The sequence below is a fragment of the Haliaeetus leucocephalus genome, unplaced genomic scaffold, assembly GCF_000737465.1.
Source record: "Haliaeetus leucocephalus isolate CR32 unplaced genomic scaffold, Haliaeetus_leucocephalus-4.0 Scaffold906, whole genome shotgun sequence".
Lineage (NCBI taxonomy): Eukaryota > Metazoa > Chordata > Aves > Accipitriformes > Accipitridae > Haliaeetus > Haliaeetus leucocephalus.
Window position 1 is genome coordinate 2,456,171 of NW_010973342.1, and position 22,567 is coordinate 2,478,737.

Consider the following 22,567-nt stretch of genomic DNA (forward strand, 5'->3'; position numbering starts at 1 on the left):
ACAATCAAGTTGGGCTATTTTAATTCTGAAGTGGTGTAACCACACTGTTACGTGATCTGAAGTGCTGGCATGTTGCACTTGCCTTATCCAGCATGGTATACTTGGTCAGAAGATATTTCTTTTTCCTAGAGGAAGAATTGTCTCATCTAAAATTAAAGTTAGTCTGAATTTCACTGGAGATTTTAACGGTTGAATGTAAAACACTAAACCAACCCAAACCAGAAAACCCTAAATTCAGTTGAGAGCCTCCTTTACCCAAGTAACATAAATAAACAAAGAAATGGTTCCAGATTGCTGAGATACGAACTTTTCATTGCAAACTACTGTGAGAAGAAAAGTGGGGGAATTCTAACCAAACCAAATCAAAACCCCTGCTGAAGCTGAGAAAAATAAATAGTTCCTGAGAAAGTGCTTGTTCTATTTGGGAAAAAAGAATTAAAAATTGATGCTGAAATGTCAACTAAAAAGGAAGAAGCTGTTGTGATTATCCGGGTCCATTGCCTCTGTGTTTTATAAGACAGAACAGGTCCTATCCTAAAGCCAGCTGCAGGACAGTAAACTTGTGCTTGTGCACGGATGTGTGGACACAATCCTCACACTGGTACAATGCATTTGTGTTGTGGTAGTAGTAAGTTTGTAAATGAAAATTAAAAAAATAGTCTTACATTTCTCCCTCAATATGAAAAAACATATAACTGAACCTTCTTTTAAACTGGATCATTTGCTCTATGTGTTCCTGTATGTGCATTGTTTGCCCACCATTTTAAGAAAGATTTATTGCGTGGGCAGAGGGACCTAGACTGTGTTTAGCCTGCATAGTGTCATACAACTTTTCCTTTGGTTCATGATTTAAGCACAAGTGAAATAACAGTATTGCTTTTAAAATTACTGTTGGCAGAGGAGTCCACTGAAATGAGGAGATTAGTTTATTCTTCAGGGATATAGCTTCAAATTCTTTGCATTAGTTATACTCTGTTCTGAAGATTTTCTTAGCAACCATAATAGACGGGGTCTTTTTTTCAATAAAAGAAGAAAGGACTATTCCTAAGTGTTTGTAAAGCTAGGTAAAGGGACTGCGGAGTTTGGAAACTCTGCTCTGTAGCTGACATTCAAAAGTAGACTTTGAGGGTGTAACATCATCAGTGAATAAACAGTCTCTGCTGTTATAGCTCATCTGTACAACTAAAGTAATGAAAAAGACAAAACATATTTTTTAAATATTCTGCTTACTTAATTCATGCCTTTCAGAATGGATGAACTCTGCACTTAAAGGGTACATCTGACCTGTTAGACTTGTCTAAAGTTGGAGATCTACAGGTATAGCTTAATGATCATTTCTTTGGCAGCCTTGTGGCTTATACCTTTGTAGGGTCACCTTTAAATTAGACAATTCCCAGCAATGGGACCTGGCAAGTTCAATGGGATGGCTGAGGCGGTGAAGGAGAGGCAAGACTGGAGACACAGAATGGGGTGGCTTAATCTGGTAGAGCAGTGAGAAGAAATGCTTGTCAAACTGCTGCATGGAGCTGTCGTCCTAAACCTTCCTGGTAGTCAATGGACACCGTGGGAGGTGATCCAGCTAGTTTAGGAATAGAGGACTGACTTACCTTTTGGAAGTAACTGTTCTCCTGGTTAATAAAGGGTAGTTTTAAAAGGAGGGGTAAGGGAAATGTCTGAACTTCAGGGGGAAAAAGATATTACATTTTCCTGGCTGGGTTAAAAAACCCTTCCTTGTGATTTATTCACATCTACTCAAATAAAAGTCTAAGGGAGAAAAGTAGCCTGGATTGGAAACTTTCATTTTCTGTGTCCATGCAGTGTTCATTAGAGCAGATCAGTTACAACCTCTTGCACTGAAAGATTACACTGGAAACAAGATTAGAGGCTACTTGTGCCAGCTGCCACTGTTAGGAGGAACATGGTAGCCCTGAGATCGTTGTCACTTCTGAGCTGTTGAAAGAAATATGAGAAGGTAAAGATATTGACAAATACTTCAAACTGTGCTTATGAAATCATGTGTGATAAATTATAGATATAAGAGGTTGTTTCAAAAGTACCTAAAAACTATCTTTAGATTATTGATGCTGATCAGCATGTCAGGCTGAGCCTCAGAAAATTTCAACCCTAAAGTTTCTGTTAGTTTGTACTTCAGCTGCATGAGGTCCAGCACAAAAAGTAAAATATTCAGTAAACATCATTTTCTTCCCTCAAAAACCTGACTGCAGAGTTGATAGCAGATTTAATTTGGTGTTGTGAATATCTAGAAAAATAGATACAGTGCACACAGCAAAAATGTTCACAGATCCCTTCCCTCTGCTCATATATATTCTTATCAGACCTCAGTGAATATAACATCTTCTCTGACTTAAATGTGCTGCCTCCAAAATGCTAGAATAGTTTGTGTTTGAGAGACCAATTTCTTAGTAAATGCAAGATTTTTCCATGCATTTACTAAAAAATTCCCACTAGAAGTTTCCTTCACATCTCATGGCTTGGCAGGGGCTCATCCTTCCCCCTCCCCTTCCTTCTTTGGACTGATCATTTATCTTATTAGGGAAAAACAGCATATGTGATTATTTCTGGTTGTTATGCAGCAGTGGAAATCATCCAGTCTCTTCCCCCTGGCCTGCGTTCCCAAGGAGCCACCAATTACCGAGTCTGAGTTTTAACCGCTCCTCATAAATCAATGCTATTAAAATCATTAAACAATGATGTAATTTCAATCCAAAGTATAGCTTTATTGCATTTGATTATTAATAATTGTATCAAAATGATAATTTTCTCCTAAGTATTTTAATGGACTTTTAAAATATCTGCATCCAGCTGCACTTTATCACTCAATGTATCTCCTTTGCATGTCTTCAACTCACATCTGCTGACTCGATGGACTCTTACCGTGCTGTCATAGTTTAACCCCAGCCGGCAACTAAGCCCCACGCAGCTGCTCGCTCACTCCTCCCCGGTGGGATGGGGGAGAGAATCAGAAGAGTAAAAGTGAGAAAATTCATGGGCTGAGATAAAGACAGTTTAATAGGCAAAGCAAAAGCCGCGCACGCAAGCAAAGCAAAACAAGGAATTCATTCCCCGCTTCCTATCGGCAGGCAGGTGTCCAGCCATCTCCAGGAAAGCAGGGCTCCATCACGTGCAACGGTGACTTGGGAAGACAAACACCATCGCTCTGAATGTCCCCCCTTCCTTCTTCTTCCCCCAGCTTTACATGCTGAGCATGACGTCCTATGGTCTGGAATATCCCTTGGGTCAGCTGGGGTCAGCTGTCCCAGCCGTGTCACCTCCCAACTCCTTGTGCTTCCCCAGCCTCCTCGCTGGTGGGGAGGTGTGAGAAGCAGAAAAGGCCATGGCTCTGTATAAGCACTTCTCAGCGATCATGAAAACATCCCTGTGTTATGAACACTGTTTTCAGCACAAATCCAAAACATAGCCTCATACTCGCTACTATGAAGAAAATTAACTCTACCCCAGCCAAAACCAGCACACGCACCAGTGAAGAGCCTTGTGAAGAGCAATGTAGCTCTGCTAGTGGGGCCGGATTCTGCTTCGCTTAGTGACAGCACAACTGTCATCTCAAAACTTTCTCTGCAGAATCTGCCTGACTAATGACAATGGAAGGGCCAGAAAAAACCACAGCTGGGGCTGCCGTTCCCAGGTTGCGATGGAAGCCCTGAGGATAGAAAACTCATCTTTTGGCTGAGTATATTTGACATGGGAGTTATTAAGAGAAAATCAGCCTGTATTCCCATTACACCTTTTCACAGTTAAACTGCACCTTGATCAATTCTGACTGAATTTCCTTCTCAGGATATTCTTCTCAAAATTATTCTTCACCTTCTTCCTTTGTCAAGGCAGAATATACTCTTCTCTTGAATATACTAACCAAAGATATATCAATTTGTTTTGGAAGCTGTGTGTCAAGTTTAAGATATTTCTAATAAGAATGGAATCTAAGTCTTTTTTAGCACTAAATCTGCCTTGTAGTCTCAAATGTCAAACGTAATTGTAAAAAGATGCTCTAGCGCTTGCCAGTGCATGTGAATGTGTGCATATCTGTGTGTGTGTATATATATCAATATATATATCAATTTATGATTATGAAGTTTTGTTTCCAATTTCACATCTATTTCTGTTCTTTTCTCCAATTGATCCTATTTGTATGCATATTTTAGTGAAAGAGATTCTAAAGACATGTAAGAAAAACATAGTGTCAAGTACAGAAAAAATAGTTTCCTTCTAGATGTTAGTAATAGGACATTATAAATGGGGTTTATTTTAATTTCCCAGCTAGAATGTTAAAGCTTTTTAGTATGAAATCCTCTCTTTTCTTCCATCCACATAATTACTATTCTATAGCTGGCTCTGCATAACTTGATTATATTATGTTCTCAGGGCCGTTGCTGGAGTTGACAGAGACCCTGATTTAGTTCATATGGAAATCCAGGACCCCAGTGGAGGTATGCAAATGAAAATGTTATCAATTGATACCCTAGTGTACAGTCATTTCTCTTTGTTTTAGAGTGTACTTTTTGTTTTTAAAACTAGCCGGAAGAGAAATTGTGCAAGTCAGATTCATTTTCTGCTTATCTGTAGTCAGCAAAGATGTCCTGTTGTATAAAAATATAGTATAATTTAAAATTTACTTGTTTTCCACTCTAAGATGAATTGACGTCAAGATGCTATGCTCTGTTGAAAATGTCCATTAATAGTGCAATTTATTCTGGCAGTTAAACATTGAACATTTTTTCCTGATTTGCAAATGAAACTGGCAATGCAGTGTTAGTGCTGGGTAAGTGTCTGTTAAAGTGAATCATTGTGTATGTCAGTCCTGCTGCACTAACCACTGTCTCCCGGAATTTCCTCATGTTACAGTATCCAGCATACTTTGAGACTTCAAAAGGAAAATAAATGAAAAAGCAGATTAGCAGTCAGGATGTGCTGTACTAAAGACTCACCATGATTCCAAAAGCTTGTATAGTTTCTTGTTACCAATTGTACTCTTGAAAGATAATTTAATTCCTTGAATCACATCATCTAAGTTCCTGTGCAGTCTTAAAAATGAGCTGTAAAGAATGCATGGTTTTACTTTCCCTGATCCAGTAGCTTTTCTTCCTTTCAGCCCTATAAAGTTACCATGTTAAAATCCGGATGAAAAAGTTTCTAAATCTTTTAGCAGTGAGATTTCTGAGACATGGTGACCCCTACACAGCCCTATCAGCTGCTCTGTTTAGACACAGTGTGGATTCTTCAGGAGCTGGATGGAAAGAATTTTTTTTATTTAACAGAAACAGCAGAAAAAGAAAAACTCTCATGAAATATCTCCTGGTTGGGTTCTCGACAAACTGACTTTGTGCACTTATGGTCAGTACAAGCATCAGCATTGATTCTAGTGGAAACAGCATCTTTGTGCTACCTATCTGATGAAGAACTGTAATGCTTGTCATGTGAATTAAGAATAGCTGCAAGACTTTTCAATGGCCCGCTGCTGCGCTTGCTCAAATATCCTTGTGGTGATGATTTGGACATAAGCAGGAGAACTTGGATTGACTCCAGCTGCCTCTTAAACAGATTCAGATTTTAAAACAAATATTTCTATCATCTAGTGTACTGTTTTGGCATTTTCTAATTAAAAGTCACAAAGTGTGGAATGCATTTTCTATCACATTGCAAAAGTAATGAAGGATGTAGGAGTGCATTATTTGCTCTTTCATACTGTGTCTGGAGTGTGGGGAAAATTAGTGATCTGGACACAGGATTGTGTGTATAACATTTTTTCTCACTTCGTTTGGGAAAGTCACTCAAGTGCTCAGAAGCTTGTGATGAAGGGTGAGCTGTACAAGGGCTTGAATCTAGGAGAAGGTCTTTGGGCCACAGCTGGTGTAAGATATGATTATTGGCTCTGCTCTCTCTGATTAGAGCAGATTGCATCAAAGATGCAGTGATACTGTTCTAACAGCCCAGGCAGAGAGAATATTCCTTGCCCATTGCTAACTGGAGAGGAAGAGAGAGGCCATAGCCTCCACTGATATAATTCAGTCCAGGCTTTTTCAGCAAGATATTAACTCTGACTATAGAAGTCCTGCCCCAACAGAGCAGTTCCAATAGTGTGTTAATAGTGTATCTTAACTTCCCTACAGAGCTTTGAAAATAGTCTTTAAAATTCTGCATGCTGTCTATTAAACGGAGTCTGATTCTCTTCTCACTCATCACAATTTTATACTAGGGTTGATCTATTGATTTCAGTTATGTTGTGTCAGGCTGCCATTTGTCCAAGTGAATAATTTGGCTCTGTGCATAGGTTAAGTGAGAGAAGTGGCTCCTTCTATTATCCCCACCCATGACTGTCTCATTCATCTAACCCCTAATCTCTCTGGACCAGCAAAATTTGGATAATAACAGGCTGCCTCCCGGGAATGATCTGAACTGTAAGCAGTTAATATATTCTCAGTACATTGGAGATTGAAAAACTCTTGTATGAGGGTTACAACTAACTCACTTGGCAAAGGCAGTGCTTTCCCTACATGAATAACATTTTAAACTGCTTGCTTCTTTTTCCCTTGATAGCCCTGTCATATGTTTCTGTCTCTCTTCCCTCAGGTTATCGCTACATCACTTGCCAGATTCAAAATTGCTCTGAAAAGACAATGACAGTCCAGTTTGCTGGTGGCACTGATCGGGATTCCCTGACCGTGCAGGATGACTACATATTTCTTCAGGTACTGCCACTTTCTGGAGAGACAGCACATTTTCAAAATCAAAAATAAAAATTTGAACAGTGCAGCAAAATTGTAATTTAGGAGGATGGAGAAAGCTGTTCCAGACTGTGAATGATGATTTATGAATTTTTACATGGAACAAAGCATTACTTTATCAGTCAAAAAAACCAATGCATCTTTAATTTGTGCAACCAGTTGTCTATATGGTTGATTTTAATTTATCACTGACCTAGCTTTAACTATATGAAAATTTTGAAGTGGATTGTGTGGTTCAAAGTTACTTTTTATGAATAGTTTTGTGTGTTAGGCAAAATGCAACCCTTTTGTTCTTACACTTACAACCTCTTCTGGGTCCTTTCTAGTACCTCCATAGCACAAAAAGGTTCCCTGAGAAGAGCATCCAAGGAAAGCCACTGAGAGAGTAGTGGCTCAGCTTCTTCATATGGATTCTTCTCTGAAGAGGTTTTGCCAGGAAAGAACTTATATGACTGTGTTTAGGAAGTGAAAGGGTGAAATGGCCATAGCTGGGGAGTTTGGAGCAACTTGGAATAGAATCACAGAATCAGTTAGGTTCGAAAAGACCCTTAAGATTATTGGGTCCAACTGTAAACCTAACACTGCCAAGTCCACCACTAACCCATGTCCCTAAATGGCATGTCTACAACTTGTGATGGTCCAAATTACATTGGGGTTATTTCATTCCCAAACTACAAGACCTGCATGCAGAAACCTGGGCTGGAACTCCATTAGCCTTATGGCACCAGTACAGCTCAGGCACACTTGAAAATTTCGTTTTATGTGCTCAGGACTGGTTGTGATTTGAATCTATCATCAGAGCTGCAAAATTCTCAAAGAACAGTTATGTGCTCCCTCTTTTTTAAGATTTTACTAGGGAAGTTGCTTGTACTTTCCTCAGTGGTTGGCTGTCATTTTTCCCTTACTTTGATATGATTTGCTTGTTGCAAGGCTTGTCTATTTATTGACTTTTGCAGGAACGCAATATCACAGCAATGGATAGGTCTCCCCACCGCTGCCTCTGGATACATCTGATTGGCTTCTTTGCAGCTTTCACCCCTTGTGGCTGTTTCTTCCAAAAGGATCTGTAAATTAATAGAGACACAAAGGATCTGTCCTCCTCTTGTCTGCCACAGAGGATTCAAGGGCACACATGGCTTAGAACATTTAGCACCACAAAGAAACAGCAAAATGGATTTGGGAAAGAATTTTTGAATTAAAGTAGGCATTTTTCAGCTCAGGTCTAGTACTCATGGGACTCATTTTGCTCAAAGGTATTATTTTCTGTGGCTCCCCCCCAGGCACACTCTAAAATCCATTTCACAGTGTGTAGACGGTGAGAAGTGCTTCTCACCATGTGAACTTCCAGACTGCTCTGCTCAGCAAAACACTGGCTGCTTCCTCTTCAAGCATTTTGTTTTGCCGGATGTCTTGTATAATTGCATCTCGAGCTGTTGTTATTCTGTCTCATGCCAGGCATGGGCAGACACAAAATGGAAGTGCAACCTGGAAATATGCACATAAAGTAATAGGCAGTTGCTAATAGCAAAATGATGGCATTGGTAATGTAGTCTCTATAGTTTTGAGACATGTCAGTGCCAGTAGGTGAGATGTGCATGTGTTCCACAAAAAAGGGGAAATATCTCTAGTCTTTTCCTTTCAGACTTACCTGCAGTAAATCACAGTATGTAATATAAATCTCTCTTACTGCTACATTGGTTTACAGTTAGCCCTATCTATATTACTGCAGGATAGAATATAACTCTGGGAACCTACAGTCACATCTGAAGCACATCCACCCCTAAGGTGTAATGCAGGACACTTTACCTGCTCCAGTGAAACCACAGAGCAGCTGCACACCTGAGAAACAGCATACTTTTGAAACCACGTGGAAATTTGTTTATCATTAGACTAAAATATTGCTATATAAGTTAAAATATTGCTATATAAGTTAGAATCAGACCAGGGACTCCTCTTAATATCACATCAATATCTGTCAGAAAGAGGATGGGACAGAATCATCTGTGCAAAAAGAGAGGAGAGTTTGAAACTGTCTTATTGCCCCTGGCATCACTCACATCCCCTGAGCTGTGCAGCTGTGAATCAGAGCGTTGCAGGTCTGCACTGCTAATCCTCGCCCAAATCTCAGACTTTTACCATCTTAGAGGAAGATCTCAACCCCATTTCTTTAATATGTCTATATCCACAAAGATCAGGAACTTTCTAATACTCATTTCTTTTCTAGTTTGCACCAACAGTCAGACAGTTTCAGAGGTGATTTTAGTAGGAGGATTAAAGATTCAACACTGTTTTTAACCACAGACCAGCCGTTAATGTCAGTGAGGCTTGACACCACTAGCTGCTTCAACTCCGATTCTCTGCTGCCTTGCATCATCTTCAGTCATTTAAAATGAGTGACCAAAAAATGCATAATGAACAAGAAGGCTATGAAAAGGTGGATAAGACTGCTATTTAACACTAATTAAATAAATGGTGAGGTTTTGGGTTTAATCCATCGTTTAAGAAATCAGATTCCTAAAGGGCATCACATTTTTCTACCACAAAAAAAAAGGAAATTGGTTTCAAGAAAGAGTGAAAATTATTACAATATTAAATACTTGATATCTTTAAAATATTCAGGCAGGTGGACCTGCTGTCATGCATCAACTCTATTTTTGCCAAGCCAAGTTTGCATGCTTCAGGATAGACTGTCTTCCAAATCAGGTTCCCTTTTTAAACACAAAAGTTGAGGAGAAAAGCAGTGAGATTGGGGTAGGGTTTTAAATGGATTCCCTGCATCAAAGAGAAAAGGTGAGTCTGTTTGTGCTTCTGTTCCACAATCTGATTTCTCAAGGACAACCAGAGAAAAATTTTGGACATTTCACTTCTCCCATTTTCTTTTTCGGCCAGTCCATTCCTGTAAAGCAGCCACCCTTTATAAACTTAGTGAAAATGTCTGAATAGCCATTACCTAGCTGATCTTCGGGGGGCGAGACGACAGGACACAACGGACGGACACGTGAAAAAATGTGAAATATTATCTACCAAAGCCTAAAACCTTTGCTAATCTCATCTGATGGTGCTCAAGAGGCTTAGTTGGTAATGTGCCGATTTATATACCAGCACAGATTTTGGTATTACATTTCTAACTAGAAAAACCTAGGGAGGCTGTTAGTTGAGTATTTTCATCAATGTTTATTTAGAATCTTCCTTTTCGTACTTTGGAACAGTATTTGCATTGGGGTTTTTTGTGAATAAGGTAAAAGTCTTAAAATGACCAGTGTATCTGCTATAACAAAGAGGAGAAAGGGGCTAATGGTCATAGTCATACAGTGGTGTTCCTTTCAATGCCTGTTTCTGTTGGCTTTCTTTAGTGAAAATCTTCATAAGCCCCCATGTATTTTACATAAAACCTAATCTGCCTTCAGTTCCACACATGCAAGCAGTTGAAATACGTGTTTACCTCTCTATTTAAGCATATAATTGTGTCTTTAGGATATATCACTGACTTTCAAACTGACTGACCAATGGATTCAGAATTGCATCATTATCTTCTATGTGGCATGTCAGCATCTTGCACTGGGAAATGTTTTATCTTGTATAGAAAATATTAGTCAAATATAGTGAACGCTTTACATATGTTAGCGTGATTTATTCAGCCTTTTGTGCTCTGCTTTGAATTGTGCTGTTGGAGTTCCACTTGTCTTGAAGTACCTGATGTTCATGGCCAGTGTACCTCCTCCCTACCTCTTACCTGGAGGGTGTTGCTGCCTGGAATCCCATGAAAGGGCAAAGATACGGGATGCCAGTGGGTACAGAGATACCAGTAAGGACTGGGGACAGTGAGATGCTGAAGTCTCAGGTATCACCCAAGACAGCTGAAATGGCAAAAGAGGGAAGTAAATCACTTTTTTCTTCATAAAGAGGAGGAGAGCAAAAGAGTTTGAGTCTATTTGGAGTCTATTTTGTCATAACTTTTGATTTATTCTTTCAGGAGTACACTGTGCAAATTAATCACATGCCATAAAAGTGATAGCTATGTATTTCAGTTGCAGGTTAGAAAGAAAAAAAAATGTCTTCCATCTCAGACTCTTTAGACTTAAACTATCACAAGGTTTTGTTTTTGCTTTGTATAGACAACATCAGCAAATCGGACCAAGTATTATGTGTCTTACCGTCGAAATGGTTTTGTACAGATGAAGTTGCCAAAATATGCATTGCCAAAAGTAAGTATATACATTTTTCTTTCAGTTTATATATTTGTCTTCTTCTCTTTCTACCTAAACTAGTTTTGTTCTTTTCTTTTTTAAACCTCATTATTCTGAGATCACAATTTCTCCTTGTAAATGTTTCTGAATCCCATTTGAGGCATATTCTTACCCTACTGTTTTTATTTTTATTCTAGGAATATAGTAGCTCATTAACCACAGAGGGCAATAACATACGATAGCTTATTTGTCATCAGTTACTACAACAGTTTTTGAGCTTTGCTTCCGTGAAGCAGTGCTACACACCCAATGGCAATGTAATGATATTGAGCAAGCGTTCTTTCAAGAATCAATTACAGTTTAATTCCACATGGTGCTTTTGGTATAAGCATGAATAATAATATAAGAGAATTTTACCAGTTGATGGTGCTCTATTTCATTAAAGAATCCCAATATGGACTTTAATTACTTAACAAAATCACAAGGCTTGTTGAGAGGTTACTTCAGTCTAGCATATTTTTATAGTGACAGGGTTTCTGTATTTGCATAGTAAATTAGCAATAAAGCACAGACCTATTTACATATGGTCTAACTGATGCAATTGGATTTTTGTGCTGCACATAGTGTGTTTCCTAACTTTATTTATAGTTAGAAGGCTTCTGTAATCCTGAAGAAAAATTACTTGGAAGTTTTAAAGACCCAGCTGGATAAAGCCCTCAGTAACCTGGTCTGGCCTCACAGTGCACCCTGCTCCCAACAGGAGGTTGGTCTGGAGACCTCCTGAGGTTCTTGCCTTTTCACGGGATTCCGTGTGATCCTGTCGCTTAGCAGAGACCTGAGACGTATTATCTTTGCATGTCTTGAACTGCACAGGTTTAATTCATTGCTCATCTAATGAAGAACACTGCAGTATAATGTATTTCCTTCTGTCACTGTTATAAACCAAAGAATGTGTTTAATGTCAGGTTTTTCATCTTTGATATTTTTATTTTAGTCTAAGTGGTAGTCTGAAGTCTTCTGGTTTTTAATGTACAACATATTAACAAAATCCTCAAATCAAATCCTCAGATATTAGTTGAATAAGAATCTGAAACTTGGATATGCTCCTAGTAGAACTATAGAAATAGCTATATATTTATTTATCTATCTGTCTATTTTGACAAGAAATGTATAGCTAAGGACAGGTAAATAGATCAACCCTTCCACAGAATTATCTCAGTGTTTTTATGGCCTTCAAAATAACCTTTATGCTTTCTTGAGGGAATTTGTAATTAGGAAAACAGCAGGAGAATATTCAGTTTAAATGTTAAAACATGCCAGATATGGACACCCCGAGGGACTGCAGCCCATATATGACCCATGCCAGGGCAGAAGAAAACAAGTAAGGAGCAAGGGAAGAAAGCAAAGAATAAGCAAGGAGTGGCAGAAAGAAACACTTCCACAGATGACCCCAACCTCCTGCACAGCCCATTGCCTCACTGAAGGAATTGGGAGGAACCAACTTACTCAGAGTAGAAACAAGAGAGTTGAGAGTAGGAAGGGGGAGAAAAGGTAGCTGAGCCTAGAGAAGGGGAAGGAAGGATGTTTCCATAAGTGTTTGCTTATGTGGGGGTTTTTTGTCAATATCCAAATCAGTAATTTAAAGTGTGTGTTAGCTGGCAATAAATTAAATCAGGTAACATTACCTAAGCTGTGAATGTTTTGCCCACAGCAAATTTCCTGAAGAAGCGTCAGCACGTTGGTGCAAGTGTTGACTATGCTAACTTGTGTGGGAAAATGTTGTGCATTGGGAAACAGAAGGGCAGAAATCTTCTAAGAGAGACCAGGGCATTGCTTCCTTCTGCTTCTGGATGGCCTGTGCAGGAGGAATCTGTACCTTTCCATTGCAGTTTCCTTCTCATGCCCAGTAATCTGCTGCCTTTGGCCAAGGCAGCACTGTTTGTCTTTCCTGATACTGCTGTCACATAGAAGATGGACATACTAACTCAATTTTTTAGAAGTTGTACAGAGTGTTATGATTATAGACGGTAGTTCATATTCCACATGGGGATGATTACTTCAAGCGTTCAGGAAAGTGAATTATTTTTAACAAGTTGGATGTGTACTATACCTCCTTAATGACACATGGCTCTCATTTAAATATCAATATTGTAGTACACTATATTAATGAAGGGCATGTTATTTGGGTTCAGATCTCGCTATCTGACAGAACTGAATAAATTGGTGGAGGTTGTCAGAACTCAAGAACTATATTAGACTATTGTCTTGTAGACATCCATGTTTCTAACAGGTGAGCTTGCATCAGTTATGAAGAAAAGCAGCAAATGTTACAGGAGGGCTGGAGACAACAGCGCACGGTAGGTGACCTAGATCTCTGTCCCATGGAGCTTTCCTTGGCAGCAAAATCAGTTTAAGAAGTCCTCCACAGTCACTTATTTCTACTACTCTTCTGCAGTCCCCGATGACCTCTGTTGTGTTCGTGGGACCACACTATAAACAAAATCAGTGTAGCAATCTCAGTGGAAAATAACCCTGAAAAAAGTATAATTTCTTGTTCAAAAATGCAGATCAAGAGGCGACTTGATTGTAGTGAAGAAGCCTCCTCATAGGGAGAAAATACTTAAAAGCGCTTTAGTAGAGAAAGACCCACTATAGCTGGGAGCTGAATCAAAATTAGAAACTGAGCTTGACTTCTTAATGGTGTTGGTGATTATGGATTTGAAAAATTGCCAAGGAAAGTGACAGATATTCTAGGTTTTGAACTTTTCAAGTCATAACTGAGTGCCTTTCTGGGAGATTTGCTCTAACCATATAGAAGTTATTTGCTCCTTGTGCATCTTATAAAATATGCAGAAATAATTGTTAGAAATTCTCTGGTTGGAAAGATAGCAGAGAGCAAACTGGAGGATCTAATCATCACTTTTAGCCTTAAAATCCATTAATCTGCAAAGGGTGTACAGTTTACTGGGCATATGCTCTTACTGAGTGCATTTCTGACATATTCAGAAGGTGTCAGTCATAACTCCCTAGTATTTCTGTCATATGTAGTCTGGATTGTTTGAAATAGTGCTGCATGCTGAATTCTTTGTCTTCGAAAATATGTTTTTTGTTTATTTGTCCTTTTTTTTTTTCTTGCAAAGCAGATTAACTCCAGACTTGACTGAATAAATAAATTAGAAGTTAATGGTTTCATTTTAGATAGTCAATAGCTAGCTAGGAACAGGATGACTGTGTCATTTGGAAAGGGATGTTTTTGTGTTCTTCGTAGTTCAGGCAGTACCCAATGAGTGGAACGAAATAAACTGTATCTCTTTAGCATTTTGATGATGCCTCCAAGAGAAGTTTCTTTGGTATCTGCACACAATAGAGCTGAAAATTTCACTAAGAGAGCCTGGAAGCTAGACATCCATTAGAACAGTGGTGAACATGAAAGATTTTAACCTCTTCTGTAAAAGATACTTTTTTTTTTTAAAGCTATTTGGTACCTTCACATTACAGCAGAAATTTTAGATACTGATGTAGATAAGAACACAGCTCTGACATTTTTCATCACACCATATTTCAGTGAGGATCATCTGAGTGCAGTTGAAATGTATCTTGCAGTCCGATTTGAACAGAAGAGAAAGGATTCATACGAGCAAACTAATGATGAAATTTTTCAGAGAAGCCGGATATCAGCAAAGACACTGGCATATTAAGAGTACATCTAGAACACGTGACTGTGGAGTTGCTACTTTTATGGTGGTAGGAGATAAACAGAATGAAAGAATTTACAAAGATTTATTTTTTTTTTTAAGATTGATTAAAAACAATGGCTTTTGAAAGAACTGAGTTTCAGGGTTTTTTAAGTATTAGAGTCTGCCTAACCAGGAGATGAAGCAGGTCTGAAATAGGCTGTATTTCATTTTTCTCAAAAGAATTGAATGAGGCTTCAAAAAAATCTCTTTCCAAGTGGTCTCTGTAAAACGCTTCATGTCACTGGCCAGAGTTTTTGAGCAATGACTGTGTACAGGGAAGGAAAACTGTAGCCAAGTCAGAAGAGACTACAGGCTGGTCAAGGATGTGTCTAACAACCTTAGGAGAGCTGTGCTGGAACACCAGGCTCTAGCCTGAGGGAACAGTGCTGGGCTCTTCAGATATTCTTTTGCTGCACAGATGCATTTCACGGTGATTTTACATGTGGAGATAGAATGAACATTTTAGACTGAGTAATTAGAAAATGTTATTGATGTCTCATTTTCCTTTCAATATAACGAGGCTGAAAATCTGCAAAAAAATTATTCAATTGTTTTATATTGTTTGTATTTGCGTTTGTGTTTGTATTTGTCCAAATGTATGTGCAAAGAGAAACCTAGAAGAGGATAAATGTTTGTCTTTGGACATATTTCAAGGCCTCCTTCCTTGTGAATCAAAGGCTGGTAAAAGTAGTTTCCAACAAAGCTTTATATGTGCTAAGTTTCTAGGCTCCAGGTCCACAGTGCCCCTTAGATCACCTTTTTGTAACACATCTTAGCTCCGTATATGTACAGAGAGCAGAGCCATTGGGGGCCATCTAATGAACAGAATTCTGATTTTTTAAAATTTTTTTTTTTTAGCTTTTTCCTGTGCTGTTGAGAGATATTTTTTGTTTAGTAGTGTGTTTGATACTGACAGGACATTGACTCACACAGCTGTCTCCTGCATGTGACAGGAGTCAAGTGCTGGCTGCTGCCAGGCAGGGTGGTAGCAGAGGTTGGTGAGACCATATTAAAGGCTGCCTGTATGCTCCCCAAAACAGAAGAGTAATTTTGGAGCTGTTCTTTTAAAGATTAATTGTTTTTTATACTATATTCCATTTTACCAAGATTGCTTGTTCTTTGTTGCTAAAACTAGATGAGAAGTTAATAACTTGTAGGAAAGGAATACCAAAATCAAGCCAAGAGCAGCAGGATTGCATTTGTGTGTCGAGATGGCTGGCTAGGCATGCAGGAGTGTTCCACGAGATCCAGGGAGATCCAGCAATCCCCGTTGGGCTGTGTTCAGCCTGGAGCAGGGGTTCAGCTGCCACCGCTGGGAGAGCAGATCTGCCAAGCAGCGCAGGCTGCAGCCCATCCAGAGAGTCATCGCGCTTAGAATCATAGAATCATTTAGATTGGAAAAGACCTTTAAGATCATCAAGTCCAACCATCAACCATGCCCACTAAACCATGTCCTGAAGTGCCTTGTCTATGCGCTTTTCTAATACCTCCAGGGATGGTGACTCCACCACTTCCCTGGGCAGTCTGTTCCAATGCCTGAAAACCCTTTTGGTGAAAAAATCTTTCCTAATGTCCAATCTAAACCTCCCCTGGCACAACTTGAGGCTGTTTCCTCCCGTCCTATCACTTGTTAATTGGGAAAAGAGATCAACATCCACCTCACTACAACCCCCTTTCAGGTAGTGGTAGAGAGCGATAAGGTCTCCCCTCAGCCTCCTTTTCTCCAGGATAAACAACCCCAGGTCCCTCAGCTGCTCCTCACAAGACTTGTCCTCCAGGCCCCTCACCAACTTGGTTGCCCTTCTCTGGACATGCTCCAGCACCTCAATGTCTTTCTTGTTGTGAGGGGCCCAAAACTGAACGTGGTATTCAAGATGCAGCCTCACCAGTGCCGAGTACAGGGGGGCGATGAATGCCCTACTCCTGCTGGCCACACTATTTCTGATACAGACCAGGATGCCGTTTGCCTTCTTGGCCACCTGGGCACACTGCTGGCTCATATTCAGCTAGCTGTCAACCAGCACCCCCAGGTCTTTCTCTGCCGGGCAGCTTTCCAGCCACTCTTCCCCACGCCTGTAGTGCTGCATGGGGTTGTTGTGGCCCAAGTGCAGGACCCGGCACTTGGCCTTGTTGAACCTCATACAGTTGGCCTTGGCCCATCGATCCAGCCTGTCCAGACCCCTCTGTGGAGACTTTCTGCCCTCAAGCAGAGCAACACTCCCGCCCAGCTTGGTGTCATCTGCAAACTTACTGAGGGTGCACTCGATCCCCTCGTCCAGATCATTGATAAAGATATTAAACAGAACTGGCCCCAACACTGAGCCCTGAGGAACACCACTTGTGACCAGTTGCCAACTGGATTTAACTCCATTCACCACCACCCTCTGGGCTCGTCCATCCAGCCAGTTTTTTGCCCAGCGAAGAGTACACTTGTCTAAGCCATGAGCCGCCAGCTTCTCAAGGACTATGCCATGAGAGACAGTGTCAAAGGCCTTACTGAAGTCCAGGTAGACAACATCCACAGCCTTCCCCTCATCCACTAGGTGGGTCACCTGGTCATAGAAGGAGATCAGGTTGGTCAAGCAGGACCTGCCTTTCATGAACCCGTGCTGGCTGGGCCTGATCCCCTGGTTGTCCTGCATATGCCATGTGAGCACGCTCAAGATGAACTGTTCCATAATCTTCCCTGGTACCGAGGTCAGGCTGACAGGCCTGTTGTTCCCCAGATCATCCCTCTGACCCTTCTTGTAAATGGGTGTCACATTGGCAAGCCTCCAGTCATCTGGGACCTCCCCCGTTGACCAGGATTGTTGATAAATGATAGAGAGTGGCTCAGCAAGCACCTCCGCCAGCTCCTTCAGGACTCTTGGATGGATCCCATCTGGTCCCATAGATTTGTGAGTGTCCAGATGGTGTAGTAGGTCACTAACTATTTCCTCCTGGATTATGGGGGGTATATATGGCTCGTATTGCACAAAAGTTCCTGCAGCTCTGATTGCCCTTGCCTAGAGAAGTGCGGTGTGGAGAAGGAGGAGTACAGTGGGTTCTGGTCCTTATTTGAGATTATGAGTCATGCTCTAATGTGACTAACAATAAAACTGGGAACTAGTTCATTCTGAGAGTTTAAGCAAAAAAATTTGTTAACAAAATTGCTGACCAAACCCAGGAACCTGCTACAAATCATGGTAGTTTTACTGTTGCAATTTGGAAAAATTTAATTAATCTGAGTCCCCTTCCCACCCCTGGTAAATAAACTCCATCGATAATGATCTCCTTTTATGAACTGATACAAGGCATTCATTGATTCTGCATTTGTTCATGCCAGCTACAAAATCTTAATAATGTGAGAGCTCTATTGTCTGTTATATCGTACTGCAATTCAGAAGGCTTAGTTCTGAAAACATATGGTGTGGAAGAAGCTTCTTTCATCTATTTTGATCTCTCTCCATCTCTTCAATCTTGTGAAATAGGCAATAACGTAAAATTTTTCAGGTAACCAAGATAAAAGAGAGTACAGGGGAAAAATAAACAAAAATAAAAGAAGAAAAAAATCCTATTGCCATAGAAATAAGTTAAGGTCTTTAATGTACTCATGGTAATATGAATCTCCTATACATGCCTTTTATCAACTCCATATATTCTTTTTATTTGATTATCACCTAGTGCCCTTCTGAGGGGCTTGAAACAGGCCCACCTCTTCCTTGCCTCAGTCTGAGATACACATCACTGTTTTAACCACAGGTTTTCCTCCAAACTTGTCTGTATCATTCAATAATAGATATGACAGTATCAAAAGTAAAATATTTTGAGCAGTTTTCCTCTTTCTCTCTAAATAGCAATCATCTTTTGAAGCATGTATTCCCTTCTCTGTCAAGCTCCCTCTCACCATAATTTTTCAAGGATTCCTTAAATGGGTCCCTTCGTTAACAGCAGAAATGGCAGGAGAGATTCCTGCAGCCCTTTTGTCAGCAAAGTACTCCTGAGGCTCTGGCTGCGTGGTGGTTGGATTACAAAGTATTGAGGCTATGAGAGCTCATTTAGCAAGGCTCTTAGTCTCCCAAGAATCATTTCTTCGCTTGGGTAGCCCCTTCACCACCTCTGCCATCTGCCGCCCTAGGAGGCTTTGGCTGAGGTTGTTCCTCTGTGCCAGGCAGAAGAGCAGGTTGCAGCTGCAGCAGGGCTATATATATCCATTCTTCTGAAAGTCCATTGGAATGTCTGTTGAACAAAGAATAAAGGGGAACAAAATAGAAATACGGGTAGCCGTGGCATTTGATATAGGGGGAGAAGTATTCCTTTCCCGGTCAGTGTCACGGCAGTAGCCAGTGAACCTGAGCTGTAGCAGCTGTCTGGCTCCCTGGTTGTACAAATCCATCCAAGGTGGATTCAAGGAACTGTTCTTTTCTTCACAGTGTAACTTGTTATTGATTTCTCTCCTTGCACCCTTTTACTTGGCCAGGCAAGGAAGATTAGGAAGATTATCTTTATGTGCCATCCAGTTACCTTGATTGTGCTTAAGAGATTACAGGGGTATAAATGTGGTTCACCTGGAGGTCAAGGCTGAGACTACACAGCCTTGAGTGCTTACATCTGTTGTACTTCTGATACATTTACTCCTTGTGATTCTCTGTTCAATTTATCACTTGCTGCAGGTTAATGTATTGCCCAACCACAGCATTAAAAGATTGCAAAAGGGCAAAATCCTGACATTGGACAGCAAATTGTAAGATTTCAAAACCAGGAATTTTGAGGCTCCTTTTTATTTGCCTTATTGACTAAAGCACCACAGTCCTGCCTGCATAGCATTATACTGGCTGTGCTGAACCTTGCCTACAGTGTTTTCACTTAATGATATTTCCTGTGTCATCAGCACATTTTGCTACACAAAGGAGCACTGGCTTGCTGTACGATTCTTGTCATCTTTTATATATTTCTGTCTTCAGGGTGTAATTGTATTTATTTGTATCATAGGGTTTCTTATCACAGTTAGTAATATAGTAAACCATATTGAGTGTTTCTTGAATATAAAATTCTATAAAGTATTAGCAGACTTACAGGCTGGTGAGTTACTAAATGTAGATGGTATGGGGCTGTATGCAGTGAAAACAATGTATTTCTCTTCCCTTCCTGCTCTAAACCTCTTTACTTCCTCCCTCCTATCCTCAGCTCCCCCCAAACCCAACTCTCTTCATTGTTTAATGCTTTTGGGCTTCTTGACTGATTTTTCATTTTCAATTTGGTGTTTGTTCAGCCTTCTGTCAAAACAGACTCAAGTGCATTAAAAGCAGGTAATTTTGGAAGAATATTAGACTGATCACATTGGTATCTCTGTGTTAAAGAAATAATTCCCAAGCAGTGTGGATGTTTTTAAGAAGTAATATTTGATTGTTACTCTGTACTTGCTGGAAGAGCTCTTGGGTGCTTTTTCTCCATGTCATGGCTGAACATGGACAGTTCTTTCAGTGTCACGTGCACACCCTCAAACTTATTTATTTATTTTGTTTAGCAGATGAAGTCTCTCCATGTGATATAAAGTTTCTTTGAAGTGGTGCTCATCTTTTGGCACAATTTGGCCTTCTATACATGTCTAATTGTTTCTAGTATCACTGAGAAACTGTCTTTGTGTTTATTTGAACAATTATGTTCTATTCTGCTGATGTAAGGTACAAACATAGGAGCTTACAAGTCCCTGAGAGACCAAGAGTGGTGTGACCTGTCACTGGATGCCTTGTTTAATCATACCAGTTTTTAATACGCAGTCTTTGATCACCTTCAGGATTCATTTAGCATTTTTGTAGAAAATTAATTCTGATGCAACAGATTTCCAGCAGCCCTTATTTCTAATTCCATGATCAAGTTGAAATACTTATTTGTCTGGAAATTGTTTACTTTCTTTAGCATAGTCGTGAAATTATAGCTCTTGAATTAAGAAAAAAAAAATAATAAATGAACAAACAGAAAAAAACCCTCCACAACAGAAAAAGCAACCAAAAAACCCCCAATTAAAAGAAAACCCAAAGCAAAAACCCCAAAACCAAATCCTGTCTTTTTATATGATATTTCTCATTGTATGTGTAACATTTCAAGTAATCTCAATACGGTGTGGGGTTTTTTTTCCCCTGTTTTCACAGGATCATAGACAATAGACATGGAAAGTATCTTGAGAGGTCCTTTTCCAAAGCATGATCATCTGCCTAAACCTGTCCTGACAGATATTTCTCTAATCTACTCATAACAACTCCCGAGGATGAAGAGTACTTTACCTCCCTAAGCATTTTATCCTCAGTGTGTATGACCGGGCCCTACTGTAGAAGGATATTCTCATGTCTAACCTAAATCTCCTTAGCTGTGATTTATACCTAGTATTTTACTCCAAGTAGACTTAAACAGTTTATTCCATTTTCCTTGGGGTGGCTGTTTACATTATTTGAAGACTGTTTTCTGTCTACTCTCACCCACCCATAGGGACTTGGTTGCATAGTGGATTTTAGAGCACTTTTCAGGCTTCTTTGGTTGTACCTATAGGTAGTCCTATCCCTGGCCCTGGGTTGGTCCACTGTCTTGGACCTATGAGTAGTTCCACAGACTTTTAGTGATGAACATGCAGATATCCGTGCTTAGTAACATTACCCAGTAAAGAGAGGAGCATGAAGGAAACATTGTGACAAAGGAATTTGCAGAATATAGTGCACAAGAAGCATGTTAGCAAACAGAACAGCAAAATCTCATGGGGTTGTAAGGTTAAAAAAGGATTTTTGGACAATACAGCTAGTAGCATCTCAGAACTGTACAAAAGCTTACAACCTAAGAAGATGAGATAAACTAAATGGAGAATACCGTTATTTGGGAATCACAGTCTAGTGCTGATACAAATTGCCATTGCTGAGCTTTGCAAAAACAAAAAAGAGAGAGAGAAGTGAGAATGGCGAGAGCATGGATGCTTGGGTCAGCAAGACATGGAACAAAGCAGACATGGCAGACTGGACTGACCAAAAGTGAAGTATAGATATGAGAGAAAGGATGTCCATGGAGGAATGGGCATGCCACAGAGGAAACAACATCGTTGGTACGGCAAATCTGGAAAAAGATTCTTGGGACACCTGAAAGTGCGTGGACTCTCTCATTTGAGCATGGAAATTAAAGGAAAGCACAAGAGCTTAAATACTGAATGTATACAAAAAAAGCAGCCTGGAGATAAACAAAAATCTGAGTAGTGAGACTAAGGAGTGTTCCAAATCATAAAGATCTCTAACATCAGTGAAGAAGATCTTTATAAATGAATCTGAATAAATCATGTGTGAATAGCATAATTACAGAAAAATTACATGATCAGCGGGACTTTTGAGTAGCCTGCAGAATGTGGAGAGAGGAAGCAGGAGGTCCAGCAAGAAGGCAATTGGAGTAGTCCAAGCATGAAATCATCAAAGAATAAATGCTTTCCTTATAGGATCTGCTGAGATTACAGCCTAAGGTAGTATCTGTGGCCATGAATTAGATAAAGCAATAAAAACTTGCATTCCCTCCATCAAGATATTTTTTCTTCCTCAGATGTCCTTACTAGTTAACTCTTTAGTGACAGTAAGTTCTGTCTAGCAATAATAGCTGGCATCCCGTCTTCATGTGCTTGTCATCTGTTGAGAAGTGGGTAGCTGGGCTGTATGGTTGGACCTGGCACACTGAAGACCCAGCCTCTGTATTTGTCAATCAATTTCTTCTTCTTCTTAAATTCACCTTTCAAGGATAGGAATAATATGAGTGGCATGACAGGTTAGCTTTGTTTTAAACTGTGTCATCCAGGATTTTAGAAGATTAATTTAAGAATCAGACATGAAATTTGTACTTTTCCTTACTTTGTCAATTAATTTCCCCAGAAGATTATATG

General features: G+C 39.9%; 1 protein-coding gene across 1 annotated transcript in view; it reads left to right on the forward strand.

Annotated features, from left to right (window-relative positions):
- Nucleotides 1-22,567, forward strand: part of SORCS2 (sortilin-related VPS10 domain containing receptor 2) — a 571,075-nt gene that overhangs the window by 472,541 nt on the left and 75,967 nt on the right. Inside the window, exons 8-10 of the mRNA XM_010583547.1 lie at nt 4,402-4,466; nt 6,607-6,725; nt 10,877-10,966. Coding sequence (XP_010581849.1) covers nt 4,402-4,466; nt 6,607-6,725; nt 10,877-10,966 — 274 coding nt within the window. The remainder of the gene's footprint in view (nt 1-4,401; nt 4,467-6,606; nt 6,726-10,876; nt 10,967-22,567) is intronic.